Source organism: Hemitrygon akajei, chromosome 11, assembly GCF_048418815.1.
Source record: "Hemitrygon akajei chromosome 11, sHemAka1.3, whole genome shotgun sequence".
Lineage (NCBI taxonomy): Eukaryota > Metazoa > Chordata > Chondrichthyes > Myliobatiformes > Dasyatidae > Hemitrygon > Hemitrygon akajei.
The window spans coordinates 113,059,672-113,075,714 of record NC_133134.1 but is presented as its reverse complement, the minus strand read 5'-3'; the positions used below and the strand labels follow the sequence as shown (position 1 = coordinate 113,075,714).

At 45.1% G+C, this 16,043-nt stretch overlaps 1 protein-coding gene across 1 annotated transcript in view; it reads left to right on the top strand.

Moving 5' to 3' along the window:
* Positions 1–16,043, top strand: part of LOC140736375 (piezo-type mechanosensitive ion channel component 2) — a 232,857-nt gene that overhangs the window by 1,064 nt on the left and 215,750 nt on the right. Inside the window, exons 2-6 of the mRNA XM_073062358.1 lie at positions 399–497; positions 1,131–1,266; positions 3,405–3,523; positions 4,872–5,135; positions 15,150–15,261. Of these exons, the coding sequence (XP_072918459.1) occupies positions 414–497; positions 1,131–1,266; positions 3,405–3,523; positions 4,872–5,135; positions 15,150–15,261 (715 nt within the window). The 5' untranslated portion in view covers positions 399–413. The remainder of the gene's footprint in view (positions 1–398; positions 498–1,130; positions 1,267–3,404; positions 3,524–4,871; positions 5,136–15,149; positions 15,262–16,043) is intronic.

Sequence of the window (16,043 nt, the reverse complement as noted above, 5' to 3'; positions counted from 1 at the left end):
GAGACCGAAGCAAGTGAGACAGCCAAAGCCTACAGAAGAGCTGTGGCAAGCTTGCCAAGATGCTTGGAACAACCTACCAGCCAATTTTGTTATAAAGCAGTGTACCTAACAGAATTGATACAGTTTTAAAGGCAAAGGGTGGTCACACCAAACATTGATTTGATTTGGTTTTCTGAGGTAAATTTTTTGATACTTAGAAACTTCTCAATTCATTATTTTTGAAAGCATTCACGCTTTACAGAATTTTTTTTTTTACATCTGCCTATGACTTTTGCACAGTACTGTAAATAAATAAAGTAGGCAGTGCATGCTTGCTTTCAATATACAGTATAATAGTTATATCAAAATGTGGAAAGTTGTAACGCAATGGCCTATTGACTGGTGCCTGTTATTTGCAGGCTGGATGTCCAAGGATGGAAATCAGCTCCGTGCAAAAGCAGGGGGACAATGTCCATGCCGAAGCAAACTTGCAGATGATTGATGGTGAGAACAAAGAGGTCAGTACAACCAAATCCACTGTGTGCAGTTCATTCACGTTGTTCATAGTCATCAAAAAGGACGACCCTTCAGCTCACTCCTGTCCCACTAGAAGCTGATTGAAAAGTATGACCAAAGAAGAGTTGTTTTCGCCAATTCCTACCAGTGGGGGGAGGGTGTGGGGGTTGTCTTCTTCAACCAGCGCTCTCCACCAGCAGCTTTTCTTCCGCTCCCTCTGCCGGGGGCTCCTTCAATTAGCTCCCTCTTCCAGGGTCCCCCTAACCTGCTCCCTCCACCAGGGAGCTCCTTCACTGAGATCCCTCTGCCCGAGGACCCCTTCACCTGGCTCCTTCACCTCAGCTCTCTTTCACTTGGCTCCCTTGGCCAGAATTCACCTTTGCTCCCTTTCCTCCCTGTGGGGCACCTTCAACGAAGCCCTTCCCACAACCTCTTCTGGTCAACAGTGTTTAACTGTTTAACCGGAATGGATCTCTGGATCCCTAGACTTGTTAATATTGTACCAACGGACCCCTAGGAGTAGTGCCCATAAGCTTGTTAAGTGATTTTGATCTCTGTATATTGTGTAACACTAGGGTTTCAACACAGCCCAAGACAAGCCAGTTTCTTGACTTTGATATTCCCTCTGACTTCAGCAGCCATTGATTTATCCAAGAAGTGACCAGACAGTGGATCCGGCTGTTCCCTTCCATGTACGACAACAGAACAATAACTGCCTGCCGGTACAGATGAACTGCTCTCCAGAGTACACTTCTTGTTCCTCTGCCTCTGGTAAAGTTCTTAGTCCAGTGACAAGTGACAGGAAATGTTTTGGATAATTATCATGGCTCTGAAAAAAAGTATCACCATGGTTTTACTGAATACGTTACATAGTCACTGGCCCTGGTGTAGCAGGGTGATATGGGTTTGGGGTATATCAACTGCCAACTCATTCCATCTAGTCAACTGATATTCATAGGTGCTGGTGGCTTGTCGCTCCATGCAGATATTTCTATCCACGTGGCCCTAATTAGCTCCAAAATCAGAACAGAAGTGAAAATTTATTGCTGTTGTGATTGAGTTATTGTCCCCCAAAGTTATTCATGATTAACTCACTGACAAACTGCTTAAACATATTTAAATCAAAACTTTTGCGGTTCCAGGATGGAACTATTGCAACACTTTAGTGTTATAGAGTCATAGAGTACTACATCACAGAAACAGGCCATTCAGCCATCTAGTCTGTGCTGGCCTGATTTTCTGCATATTCCCATCTACTGCACCCAAACCATAGTCTTCCCACCTATGACCCTATCTAAACTTATCTTAAATGTTACAATTGAGCCTGTATCTTCCATGTCCGCTGGCAGCTTTTTCCAGACTCTCACCACCCACTGAGTGATGACGTTCCCTTTGATGGTGGCGTGAATTGCCTTTTACATCAGTAAATTGATCAGCTGTGGTATATCTTCAATTCTTCAGAGTTTGTCTAGTGAAGTTTCTTCTGGCTTGGTTAACTCACTGGGCTGGTCCTTGGTCCAGAACTGAGTTCATAGCAACTAGAAAAGTTAAGTAATTACTATATTGCCATAAAAATCCATCTCCTTCACTAATGTCCCTTCATACCATAATTGAATTGAATTTATTTCTTACATCCTTCATATACATGAGGAGTAAAAATCTTTACATTATGTTCCCATCTGAATCTGCAATGTGCAATTTATAGTAATTTATAATAAATATTATGTACAACAGGACAGTCAATATAACATAGAAATACAACTGTATCAGCATGAATAATCACTCTGATGGCCTGGTGGAAGAAGCTGTCCTGGAGCCTGTTGGTCCTGGCTTTAATGCTGTGGTACCGTTTCCCAGATGGTAGCAGCCAGAACAGATTGTGGTTGGGGTGACTCGGGTCCCCAATGATCCTTTGGGCCCTTCTTACACACCTGTCTTTGTAAATGTCCTGAATAGTGGGAAGTTCACATCTACAGATGTGCTGGGCTGTCTACATCACTCTCTGCGGAATCCTGCGATTTGAGGGAAGTACAGTTCCCGTACCAGGCAGTAACGCAGCCAGGCAGGATGCTCTCAACTGTTCCCCTGTAGAACGTTCTTAGGATTTGGGAGCTCACACCAAACTTCTTCAACCAATTGTAAATGCCTCCAGATCCAAAGAAATGTAGTTGACTCTTAACCGTCCTCTAGATGATCAAGTTGGACCTTAATTCAAGTGGATTTTAGGAATGACTAATAAATTCTGACATTAACTAGCAATGTCTGCTGTTTGTGAATGAATAAAAAAGCAATCAATTCTTCCACCCAATCAGTTTTCTGGTTAATAAACATTCCAGTCAGAGCCTAAATCTCTGGTACATTAATTGCTGCTTTGTGGAGTCAAACAGTATTTGAACATCTATATTTGCCTCTTTTAGCTGCCTGGTAGATCTATCTCAAATATTCCTCAATTCAGTGCTGTAACAACATATTTGAAGGTATAAGGGACTGCAGGTGCTGGAACTCTGAAGAAACACACAAAGGTGCTGGAGGAACTATGGAGGGGAATAGTCAGTTGAGCTTTGGGTCAAGACCCTTCATCTGCCCACTTCCCTCCATAGATGCTGTGCGACCCGCTGAGAGCCCCCTGTACCTTAGAGCATTAAAATCTGTTTGAAATTGACACTGGCAAACTGATGTTAAAATCTTTATTTCTTTATCCTGAACTGATGTCCTAGTATTGTTTATCCTGGTCCAACCAGTTAGATACTTTGGCTGTTGTTTCTAATATAACTTGAGCTTCTCTGGTCTCTCAGCTTTGCTCAACCTTTTGTCACCAATATCTTTTTGACTTGCTCTTCCCTGCAGCCCCAAGTGCTCTCTGAAATGTTTCAGGCCAATATTGATCTCGCTCTCCTTTTCCTCTGCAGGTGCCTGCCAGGAGATGGAAATGTCAGAGGATGACACTGGGAAGCCATCCAGCAGCTTCTCAATCATTGGCCACATGGTGATGCAGCAGAGCTATACCTGTGCTCTCATCTTCATGATGGTATGGTGATGGCAGGGCTGCCCTTTAGCTCTTTGCCCCCGAACACTGCAGAATTCATCTCCAGTCAGCCACCTGTACACCACTCCACAGGGAAACCCTCTATTTGCTCCCACTTTAGAGAATATTAACTGGACATAGAGCTCATGTACATCACTATAATGCCTTGGCACAATGAGAGCATCTTCATTAATGTCTTTGCATTGATGCTGATAAGAACATAAGAACATAAGAGATAGGAGCAGGAGTAGGCCAATCGGCCCCTCAAGCCTGCTCCACCATTCAACAAGATCATGGCTGATCCAATCTTAACTCTAGTTTTCACCGAATCCCACAAGGCAACAGTGCCAACCAGCAGGGCACCGTGCCGCCCATTTTATTTTATTATTCATCCTGCCCAAACCCATGTGATCACCCGGGGAAAAAAAACCGAGTTGCCAATTGAGAAAAAATCTGGAAAATTCCTCTCCGACCCATCCAGGCTATTGAAAACTGGTCCAGGAGATCACATGGCTGATCTAAACCTAGCCTCATGTCCACTTACCTGCTCGCTCACCGTATCCCCTATTAATCACACTGACCATTGGTGAAACACTTAATCGAAGCCAAAAAATATTTGGCATGTGTCCTGTAAGCAAGTAATGTTTATTTTGCACTTAAAAGTTTCTGTACATTACTTGAAGACTTAATGGTGTCCCAGTATTGTCTATTAATGACCTCGTTTCATGGAATAACTCAGTAGAAGAAACATAAAGATTGTTATAATAGGATCCCTCCTTTGGCCAAATCAATCCCAGCAAGTCTCCTTCCTGCTGTATTTCTAAATTCCACCCACCCACTCACCCTCCCACCACACCTGTCATCCATACGTTCTCACTGGCGTGAATCCCACCTCTACTCACAACTCAGAGTTGCTACTCCACGTTCCACGGTCCTTACGCTCTCAATGTATTCAGCAGTCAATCATTTCTGTACTGTTAGTTTCAAGGCCTATTGCTGAATCTTGTTCAGTTTTTAATATGTAGTTATAAAAATTCCTTGACTGCATTGCCTGTCCTTTTTTAATTTTCCTCTACCCTCTTTCACAATGAATACTGTTGGATCCAATGATACTGATCCAAAGATTCTTTGGAAATAATAATTTTATGCTTATCCAAAAACACTGACTGCTTGATCAGTTTTGCTACATATTTTCATAATCAGGCCATTGCCAAACTTTTCGCAGTGAACGATCCCAGCTCTCTGAAGCTCCTACCACAATATCTGTTCCTGGCATAACCTTGCTCTGTTGTTCCATTGGTAATCCGGGTGCTTGACGAAGCTATTTATTGAGCATGCTTCTCATCCACAGGTCTGGAGCATCACCTACAACAGTTGGCTGACCTTCACCCTTCTGATCTGGTCCTGCGTGATCTGGATGGTCCGGGATCGGCAGCGCTGGACGAAGCTGAGTTCTCCGGTTCTGGTGATCTACGGGAACCTGCTGGTCACTCAGCAGTTCTTCGTTGGCCTGCAGCTCACCGAGGACGAGCTCTTCCCTGGGGTGTCTGACAACATCCTCATCGACTTTGACCTGAAGAAGTCAAATACACCGTGTGTGCACCTGGCTGCCAAGGTTTGTGGGGGCTGGGACAAACTGGTTTGGTGCTAAGAAGCAATGTTTTTGCAGCAGTGAGCCTAATCAGGGTGGGGGAGAGCAAATCAGAGGTTCCCATATTGGGGAACTGGGATGCAGATGGTTGCATCTACTTTATTGGAAAACTTTGGGGAAGTGGGATGGGACAGTGCAGAGAATATCATGCAACTGGAGAAAGGAGATGGGAAAATGAAATGCGATTGCTCTGTGAGTCAGTAAATATTGGATGGGCCAAAGTGGCCTCCTCCTAAGCAATAAGGACATATGGGGGGGGGGGGGGGGGTGGGTGAATATTAACAATGTGGAGCCCAGGGGCTTTAAATAATGAATAATATGGTAATAGATTTATAGCCAGATTCACACAAAAGAGCATGTTTTCTCCCGACTGTCCAGACAAAGGGCAATTGAGGGAGGAGAAGGGTGGTTACACCATCTTTGGAAAGGGAAGGCAGCTGACAAGTCCAGGATCCATGTCCAGAATCGGTCAACTCTCTGAATTTCCCCTGGGGATCATTATCATGATGACCCGTTTGGTGCCTGCAACAACCAGGTGACAACCGTAATGAGTGCTTATTACCAACTCTGGACTCAGACGACCATGAAAAAGAGGCCTAGACGTGCGTAGACATGATACTGCCAATCATCCCAAGGAGGGTAAGGTAATTCTCTTTGGGGACGTTAATGCCAGTGTCATTTGGGACTTCAACCTTTGGAAGAGCACCCTAGGGAAGGAAGGCATTGGCATCATCAACTCAGATGGAGTACTACTTCTCACCATATGTGCCGAACACAATCTTACCATCACAAACACTCTTCCACCAGAACTCTAATTCAAGACATCTTGGCAGCACCCCCATCATTACATTGACTATATCATTGAGCTAGGGACCACCATGATGTGGATATCACAAAAGGCCATGACTGGCACAGATTATGCGCTAATAGGGACCATATTTAAGAAGGGAGATGAGGCAAATCATTGCAGTTGTGGCAATTACAGGAGCATCTGTCTCAAAGGGCAAAGTGCTTGCACATATCTTCCACTATCCGAAGAAGTACTCCCTGTGCACACAATGTGGATCTTGTTTTAAATATATAAAACACACAGGCCCCATATCATCTACCACCCAAACAGGCATTTATCCAGCTGGCCATAAAAGTTGGCGATATCGCCCTTGAAAACGGGACCACTTTTCCTACCTTGGCAGCACTCTCTCCTCAAAAACAGACATTGACTCAGAGATCAACCACTGCCTGAGAAGAGCTATTGGAAAAGTCTTTGAAGACCGTGGCCTACAGGTCCGAACAAAACCTTTGGTCTATAGAGCAGTCATCCTTCCTACACCAACTCCGATGGATAAGTCATGTCAACCAGATGCCTAACTCGCGTCACCCCAAACAGATCCCTTACTCTGGGTTGGAGGAAAGTCAGTGAGCCCCTGGTGGGCAAAGGAAGCACCTCAAAGATAGTATCAAAATCAGCCTGAAGAAATTTAACATTGCATCTAAAAACTGGAAAGACATTGCACTCAATAGATGCACCTGGAGGAAATCTGTTCAAGGGGGAGTTGCGTTACATGACAGCAACCTCTGCTGTGTTGCAGAAAACAAGTAGTAACTGCAAAGGGAGAGAATGAACAACCACAAGGCCCAACCACTAACCACAGCTACAACTTGCCCGTGTCCACGCTGCACCAAAATATGTGGATCTACAGCCTCCAGAGGACCCACCAATAGCCAACCCCTTAGGGGAACATCTTACTTGACTCGAGTGATTGCACTGCCTAGTCAATGGTTGCAACACAGCATCAGATTTACAGCCAACATAACGTGAACACTGAAGACACAAGGGGTTATCGATGCTGGAATCTGGAGTAACAAACAAGATGCAAGGAGGAGCTCAGCATGTCAGGCAGCATCTGTGGAGGGAAATGGACTCACGATGGAGGGGTTGATAGCCAGTATAGAGAGACATGGAGGGGAGGGATAGAGCAAGAGTTAACCAGTGGTAGGTGGATCCTGGTGGGAGTGAGAGAGGCATATAGAGGAGGAGAGAGTGAAAATAGTAATGGAAGTTGGAAGGTAATTGGTGGAGGTGCAGATAATGGAATCTGATAGGAAAGGAAGGTGGAGCATAGAACTAAGGGAGGTGGGATGGGAACAGTGGGTGGAGGGTATCTAGTAGGAGGAGCATGTGGGTGATGGGCAGATGAAGTGGGTAATGGGGAAGAAACAGGGTGATAGGGAGTGGAAAGAAATGGGTTAATCAGGAGGAGAGATAAACTGGGACAGAGGGGAGCAGTTTACTGAAATTTGCAGAATTCAATTTTCATGCTATTGGACATAGACTACCCAGGTGGTATATGAGGTGTTCTCCCTCTGATTTCTGTTTGGGTTCACTCTCCCAGTGGACAAGACTGAGGACAGTTGGGTCAGTGTGGGAATGGGGGGTGGGGGAAGAATTAAATGGGCTGGCAACCAGGAGACCCAGACAGCCATGGTGGATAAAATGCAGATCACTCTTCCCTCTAGGCTGTGCAGGTAACTGAAATGGTCCCGTACACGTAGCCTTCATGGCTACACAGCTGTTTTTTAAAAAAAAAAAGTGAGAGGGAGTGTTGAATTGCAGGTCCTCAGCCTGGATGCGCCTGGTCTCGCTGACGTAGAAAAAGCCCCATCTGGAGAACTGGATGCAATAAACAGTGTCTAACGGTGAAATGAACAAAGAGCCCTCTTGTGTCAGGAGACAGAGTAATTCAATAGTAGTAGCATCCCTTAGAGAAACAGATGACTCTTCCTGAAATACTTTTCCAACTTGTCCACCTTTGCCAGTCTTGCTTCCGGAGGGAAATGGTCTCACCACAGGGTACGTGAAGCCAGTCTGAGGGATCTTCCACTAGATGGGTTCTGTCAATATGATTCCACTTCAGTTTGGAATCAGACTGTGCAGGGAAGTCGCTATGTAAGACTGCTGAAGTGACAAAGCTATTCCAGGGTTCAGGATGACCATTACCTCTGAGGCAGTATTAACTGGGAGAAAAAAAATTCTTGACTAGAAAATGGGTTTGTTATTGTTCGAGGTTAACACACCATTTTGCACGATGAAGTAATACAGCACAGGAACAGGCCATTTGGCCCATTTAGTCCATGTTGACCTCATCTCCTACCTAGTTCCATTTACCTACACCTGGACCATATCCTTCCAAACCCCTGCCGTTCATGTACCTATCCAAACCTCTCTTTAAATGTTACAATTGAACCCACATTTACTACTTCTGCAAGCAGCTCATTGCACAGCCCTGTGAGTGGAGAAATTTCCCCTCAGCTTCCTCTTAAATATTTCACCTTTCACCCTTAACCTATGAGCTCTAGTTCTAGTCTCAGCAAACATGAGGGGGGGAAATGCCTGCAAGAATTCACTAAGTGTTGCTAATTTCCATTCATGAACTTGGTCAAAGAGTCTTCGAACTCCACCTAAATAATGGTTTACACCCTGAAACTTGTGCTAAGGCAGTGTTGTAAGTTCCCCAACAGGATTCGCTGCCACATTTTGTAGATCTAAACAGGCCAAACACAAGGCATGAAAGCTGCCATGTTGGTGAGGGTAAATGAGGGAGACGTTGTACGCCCTCCAACTCTCCCACCGTCACTCGTGCCAACAAGATGAACTGCTGGAGAGCAGTCCAGGCTGTGACCTATGACAGCTCCAAAGCCATATTCAAGCTTGCTGATGACACCACCATTGTGGGCTGAATCAAAGGTGGTGATGAATCAGCATACAGGAGAGAGACTGAGAATTTGACAGAGTGATGTCATAACAACAACCTCTCACTCAATGTCAGCAAAACCAAGGAACTGATTGCAGACTTCAGGAGAGTGAAACCAGAGGTCCATGAGTCAGTTCTCATTGGAGGATCAGAGGTGGAGAGGGTTACCCAGCATGCAAGTGCAATTGTGAAGAAAGCACGGCCACACCTCTCCTTCCTCAGGAGTCTGCAGGGATTCCTGACACCTAAAACTTTGTCAAACTTCTGTAGAAGTGCAGTGGAGAGTATATTGAGTGGATCAAGCTTGACATGGAATCACCAATGCCTGTGAACAGAAAATCCTGAAAAAGGTAGTGGATTTGGCCCAGTACATCATGGGTAAAGCCCTTCCAACCGTTAAGCACATCTTCATGGAACCCTGTTGTCAGAAAGCACCATCCATCATCAGAGATCTCCACCACGCAGGCCATGTTCTTCAGGTAGAAGGTACAAGAGCCTCAGGACTTGCACCACCAGATTCCAGAGCAGTTACTCCCCCTCAACCATCAGGCTCTTGAATAAAATGCATTTACTATGCTCACTTGCCCTATCATTGAGATGTTCCCACAACCAATTACCCTACTTTAAGGACTCTTTATCTCATATTTTCATTATTTATTGCTGTTTACTTATATTTCCATTTGCAGTTTGTTGTCTTCTGCACTCCGGTTGATCTTTCATTGATCCTGTTACTGTTACTATTCTATAGATTTGCTGAGTATGCCCACAGCAAAATGATTCTCAGGGTTGTATATGGTGACATATTTGTACTTTGATAATAAAATTTACTTTGAACTTTTTAAACCTTTGGTAGACAGTGAGTTGTGGGATGATCAGCAAGCCAAAGTTCACAGTGACATCTACTGAAGCACAAACGACTGAACAGAGAGGGAGGGTGGAAAGTATCAATGAATGCAAGAGAGGTTTTGATCAATGACCATCCTCAGTATGGGATCATTGGGATTTCAGCACAATGTGCTCCTTTTGTGTGTAATCATTCAAGTCAAGTTCCAGTTTATTGTCATTGAACTGTATATGTATACAGGCAAAAGAAACATGTTCCTCCAGACCACAGTGCACCCACAAAACACATATCACACAAAACAAAGTATTACCACAAATAAGTCAATGCAATATTGTTCAAAGAGCATGTAGAGTACAGCACAGGTAAATAATAAACAGTATAGAAAACAGCTTGCTGTCTTAGTGATGAGACCTCCGTGGTGGCAGGGTATTTGTTAGTCTCACAGCCTGAGGGAAGACTGTGTTACTCAGTCTGGCAGTCCTAATCCTGATGCTCCTGTACCTCCTTCCTGATGGTAGTGGGTCAAGGAATTGGTGAGATGGATGATAGGGATCCTTAAATGCTTTGGGCCCTTCGTCTACAACACTCCCAGTAAATGTCACAAAAGGGGAGAGGGAGACGCGTGATTATCTTGGCTGTTTTTACTATCCTCTGCAGGGTCTTGTAGTCTGATGCCTTGCAACTTCTGTACCACACAGTGATGCAGCCAGACAGGACACTCTTGATGGTGTTCCTGTAGAAAGTTGTTAGAATGGGGTTGAGGAGCCTTGCACACCTCATTCTCCTCAGAAAGTATAGACGCTGCTGTGCTTTCTTGACGACTGAAGGGGTGTTGTGGGTCCAGGTTAGATCACCAGTTTTGTGCACACCAAGGAGCTTTGTGCTCTTCACTCTCTCCATGTCAGAGCCATTGATGTGCAATGGAGCGTGGACGACTTGCGCCTTCCTAAAGACTACAATAATCTTTTTTGCCTTGTCCACGAGGCGCCTAGGCGCGACTGGAGTAGCAGCGGCACTCTCAACGGATACGATTAAATGTTCCCGTTTCAGCTAAAAAGCACAACTGCTTCAAGCATCAATACAGTCAACAAAGATGTCTTAGTGCATTTAAATGAACTATTGCTGCATAATACCAACGGAAACAACATCAATTGTGGTTGGAAGTGCCCACGGAGGACAAGCGGGCATAGGTCAGGATTACAAGTGCGTTTAAGGAAATGGGGTTTTAAACTCCCTATACCGACTATCTTGCTGGTGAAAACACAGTCTTTGGTGAAAAAATTAATAATCTCAGAGCCGGGGTGCTGAATCAGAGGGACATTAGGACTGCATGTGTCCTTTGTTTCATGGAATCCAGGTTCACCCCTTCCATACCTGATGCAGCGATTCGGATTGATGAGTTTCTGATACACCGCCAGGGTAGATCTATAGAGTCTCTCAAAAGCAGAGGTGGAGGAGTATGCCTCATGATCAACTCTTCTTGGTGCACAAATATATCAGTGCTGTCCCAATTCTGCTCACCAGACCTGGAAATTCTAGTAAAGTGTCGTCCTTCTTACCCACCACAGGAATTCTCTGGGGTCATTCTGGTAGCAGTTTACATTCCACCTCAGGGCAATGTCAAGCAGGCTTTAGATGATCTGAGCAATGGGATCAACATGCACAAAGCATCACACTCTAACACCTTCACCATTGTTTTGGGAGATTTTAACAAGGCCAGTCTGAAAAACATCACTAAGCAACTACCATCAACAGATTACTTGCAACACCAGAGGAAACTCCACACTGGACCATCGCTACACCCCCATCAAGAATGCCTACCATGCTATTCCACACCCTCACTTTGGGAAGTCTGATCACCTGGCTGTACTTCTACTCCCTGAGTACAGGCAGAGACTGAAGACTGCAGCACCAGTAGTGAGGACCAAGAAGGTTTGGACAAGGGAAGCACAGGAGCGCCTACAGGACTGCTTTGAATTGGTGGACTGGACTGTACTCAGGGAGTCATCTTTGGATCTGGATGCTGCAGTTGATACCAACTTCATTAAAACCTGTGTGGATGAGTGTGTGCCTACAAAGACTTACTGCACATTCCCAAACCAAAAGCCATGGATGAACCAGGGGGTACATTGTCTGCTGAAGTCTAGATCTGTGGCATTCAAGTCTGGTGACCCAGGCCTGTACCAGAAAGCCAGGTATGATTGCGGAGGGCTATTTCAAGGGCAAAGAGACAATTTCAAATGAGGTTGGAGGTGACATCGGATGCACGGTAACTCTGGCAGGGTCTGCAAGACATTACTTCCTACAAAGTGAAACCCAATAGCATGAATGGCAGCGATGCTTCACTACCAGATGAACTCAACGCCTTCTATGCACGCTTTGAAAGGGAGAATACAACCACAGCTGTGATGATCCCTGCTGCACCTGATGACCCTGTGATCTCCATCTCAGAGGCCGATGTTAGGCCGTCTTTAAAGAGAGTGAACCCACGCAAGGCGGAAGGTCCCGATGGAGTACCTGGTAAGGTTCTGAAAACCTGTGCCAGTCAACTAGCAGGAGCATTCAAGGACATTTTCAACCTCTCTCTGCTCTGGGCAGAAGTTCCCATTTGCTTCAAAAAGGCAACAATTATGCCAGTGCCTAAGAAGAATAATCTAAGCTGCCTTAATGACCAGCATCCAGTAGCACTCGCATCGACAGTGATGAAATGCTTTGAGAGGTTGGTCATGACTAGACTGAACTCCTGCCTCAGCAAGAACCTGAACCCACTGCAATTTGCCTTTCACCACAATAGGTCAACGGCAGACGCAATCTCAATGGTTCTTCACATGGCTTTAGACCACCTGGACAACACAAACACCTATGTCAGGATGCTGTTCATCAACTATAGCTCAGCACTTAATACCATCATTCCCACAATCCTGACTGAGAAGTTGCAGAACCTGGGCCTCTGTACCTCTTTCTGCAACTGGATCCTCAACTACCTAACCAGAAGACCACAGTCTGTGCGGATTGGTGATAACATATCCTCCTCGCTGATGATGAATGCTGGCGCACCTCAGGGGTGTGCGTAGCCCACTGTTCTACTCTCTATATACACATGACTGCGTGGCTAGGCATAGCTCAAATACCATCTATAAATTTGCTGATGATAGAACCATTGTTGGTAGAATCTCAGGTGGTGACGAGAGAGCGTACAGGAGTGAGATATGCCAACTAGTGGAGTGGTGCCGCAGCAACAACCTGACACTCAACGTCAGTAAAACAAAAGAGCTGAGTGTGGACTTCAGGAAGGGTAAGACGAAGGAGGACATACCAATTCTCATAGAGGGATCAGAAGTGGAGTGAGTGAGCAGCTTCAAATTCCTGGGTGTCAAGATCTCTGAGGACCTAACCTGGTCCCAACATATTGATGTAGTTATAAAGAAGGCAAGACAGCAGCTATATTTATTAGGAGTTTGAAGAGATCTGGCATGTCAACAAATACATTCAAAAACTTCTATAGTTGTACCGTGGAGAGCATTCTGACAGGCTGCATCACCGTCTGGTATGGAGGGGCTACTCCACAGGACCGAAAGAAGCTGCAGAAGGTTGTAAATCTAGTCAGCTCCATCTTGGGTACTAGCCTATAAAGTACCCAGGACATCTTCAAGGAGCAGTGTCTCAGAAAGGCAGCGTCCATTATTAAGGACCTCCAGCACCCAGGGCATGCCCTTTTCTCACTGTTATCATCAGGTAGGAGGTACAGAAGCCTGAAGGCACACACTCAGTGATTCAGGAACAGCTTCTTCCCCTCTGCCATCCGATTCCTAAATGGACATTGAAGCTTTGGACACTACCTCACTTTTTAAAAAATATACAGTATTTCTGTTTTTGCACTTTTTAAAAATCTATTCAATATATGTAATTGATTTACTTGTTTATTATTATTGTTTTATTTTTTCTCTCTGCTAGATTATATATTGCGTTGAACTGCTGCTGCTAAGTTAACAAATTTCACATGCTGGTGATAATAAACCTGATTCTGTTTCTGACTCGGGCTGTTGTTCTCACACTATTTGTTGTTCTCTCTACCTCCTCTGTGTCTGCTGACTCATTGTTGCTGATGTGGCCAGCTACTGTTGTATCATTAGAGAACTTGATGGTGTTTGAGCTGGATCTGGCAGTGCGGTCGTGAATCAGCAGTGCTCAACGTTATGGAGCTTGGAGATATTCAACAAGAGTTGTGGGTTGCAAATCTGAGATCCAGTTTATGTTGGGATAGACAGATGTGGGTTTAGTAAGCAGTGATGTGTCATGTGTGAGATAACAATAACGTGTCAGTGTGTGTCAGGCACTTTGCTTTCATTTGGATTTATTCACCAGCTCGATCTAGCCCAGGTTAAGTTGCTTTTATGTGCCACTTGCATTGTGCTGACCGATCCAGTGTCCGGGTTGCTGCTTTCCGAAGGGGGCAGGGACCGAAGGCAACAGCAACGACTGCTGGCCTCTGAAACAAGGAGTGTTGCAATCATCCCTGGTAGCACAGTGTGTGACCAGTCTTGTCCCATCACTGTCAAGCAAAGCAGGGTTGGTAGGAGTCAGAATCTTGCAAATAATTGCAAAACATCATCCACAATTCCACATCTTTCCCATCCACACTCTGTTTGTCAATGTGTATCAGGTTTTGAACTGCAGGCTTCCTATTGCTTTGGGATGTGCTCAAATTATGAGAAAGAATAGGGAATTGTCCTTTGTTATTGGCTGGTTGCGGTGTAGGGTTAAACAGTAAACACTTGTTCTCCTCTTTGTCTGATGATCGATTCTAAAGATTTGCAATGAACACAAATAATGAAAAACAACGGGTGGATTGAACAGGGTGCTAGACTCTGGCTGAAATAAAACTATAACTGAGGCCACACTTGGGTTGCCGGAGCAACACCTCACAATCCTGTCTGTGTATCCTCCAGCCTGATGTGGCATAATCATCGATTTCTCTACCATCCAGTAACTTCTCCTTCCTAGTTCTGGTTCCCCTCTTGCCTCACCTGCCTATCACCTCCCTCTTGTGCTGTTTTCCTTCCCTTTCTCCTGTGGTCCACTCCCCTCTCTCCTATCACATCCCTTCTTCAGCCCTTTACTTCCACTTATCATCTCCCAGCTGCTCATTTCATACCCACTGACCTTTCCCCTCACCGAGTTTCACCTACTGCCTGCCGGCTTGTACTCCATCTCCTCCCCCACCTTTTTAATCCGGCTCCTTCACCCTTCCTCTCCAGACCTGGTCTCATCCTGAAACGTAGACTGTTCATTTCCCTCCGCCGATGCCGCCTGACCTGCTGAGCTTTGTGTTGCTATTGCTGTGGGGTTTAGTTACTGACGCTTGGCTATTCTCTATAACAGATCTTCTACACGTTAATATTCTGGCTCTTGCTGCACCAGCACTTGGTCGAGAAGGAGGAAATGAGTAAAAGGAACCAGGGGTCACTCAGTGAGGTCAGAGTTCAGGGAACAGGTGAGGAAGCTCCTTCCTTCATCAGTGCAGCCACAAACATGGCCTGTGTGAGAACTGATTTCTTTCAGCACCTTCTCCTGTATTAAATGGATGTCACTTTTCAATGGTGAGGTATAATCTCGGGCTGAATCACAATTGTTGTTATCCCTTTAGCAGAGTTAGCTCCATCAGTTCCAACTCTTCATCTGAATCATAGGGTTATCCAGCAGAGAAAGAGGCCATTCAGCCCACTGTTCCTGCTGTAACTCTGGAAAAGGCCAAACAGTGAGAACCATTGCCCTGCTTGTCAGCATCACTCTGCATTTCCTTTTCCTTTTTCAAGTGTTTCCCCAAATCTCTTTGAAAGATTTATTGAATCTGCTTCCATCACCCGTGCTTGAAGCAGTAACTCATCAGTGTGAGCAAAATTGTTCCTATCTCCTTTTACTGACGATCTCAAACCCACGTTCCACAGTTACCACAAGGACCAGATTTTCCTTATTCTCTCAAAGTTACCTGTGCTTCACAGCACATGTAATAAATTTACTCTAAAAGCTCTCCGATCTTAGGAGAAAGAGTTCAGCCCTACTCTTGCTGAATGGGAGAGACTAGAATTTCTATTTATTTATTTTTAATTTTTTATAGGGATAGAGCGCAGAGTAGGCCCTCTGGCTTATCAAAGCATGCTGCCCAGCAATCCTCTGATTTAACCCTAGCTTAACCACGAGACAATTCACAGTGACCAATTAACCTACCAATAGGTACGCCTTTGGACTGTGGGAGGAAACCCATGCGGTCCCAGG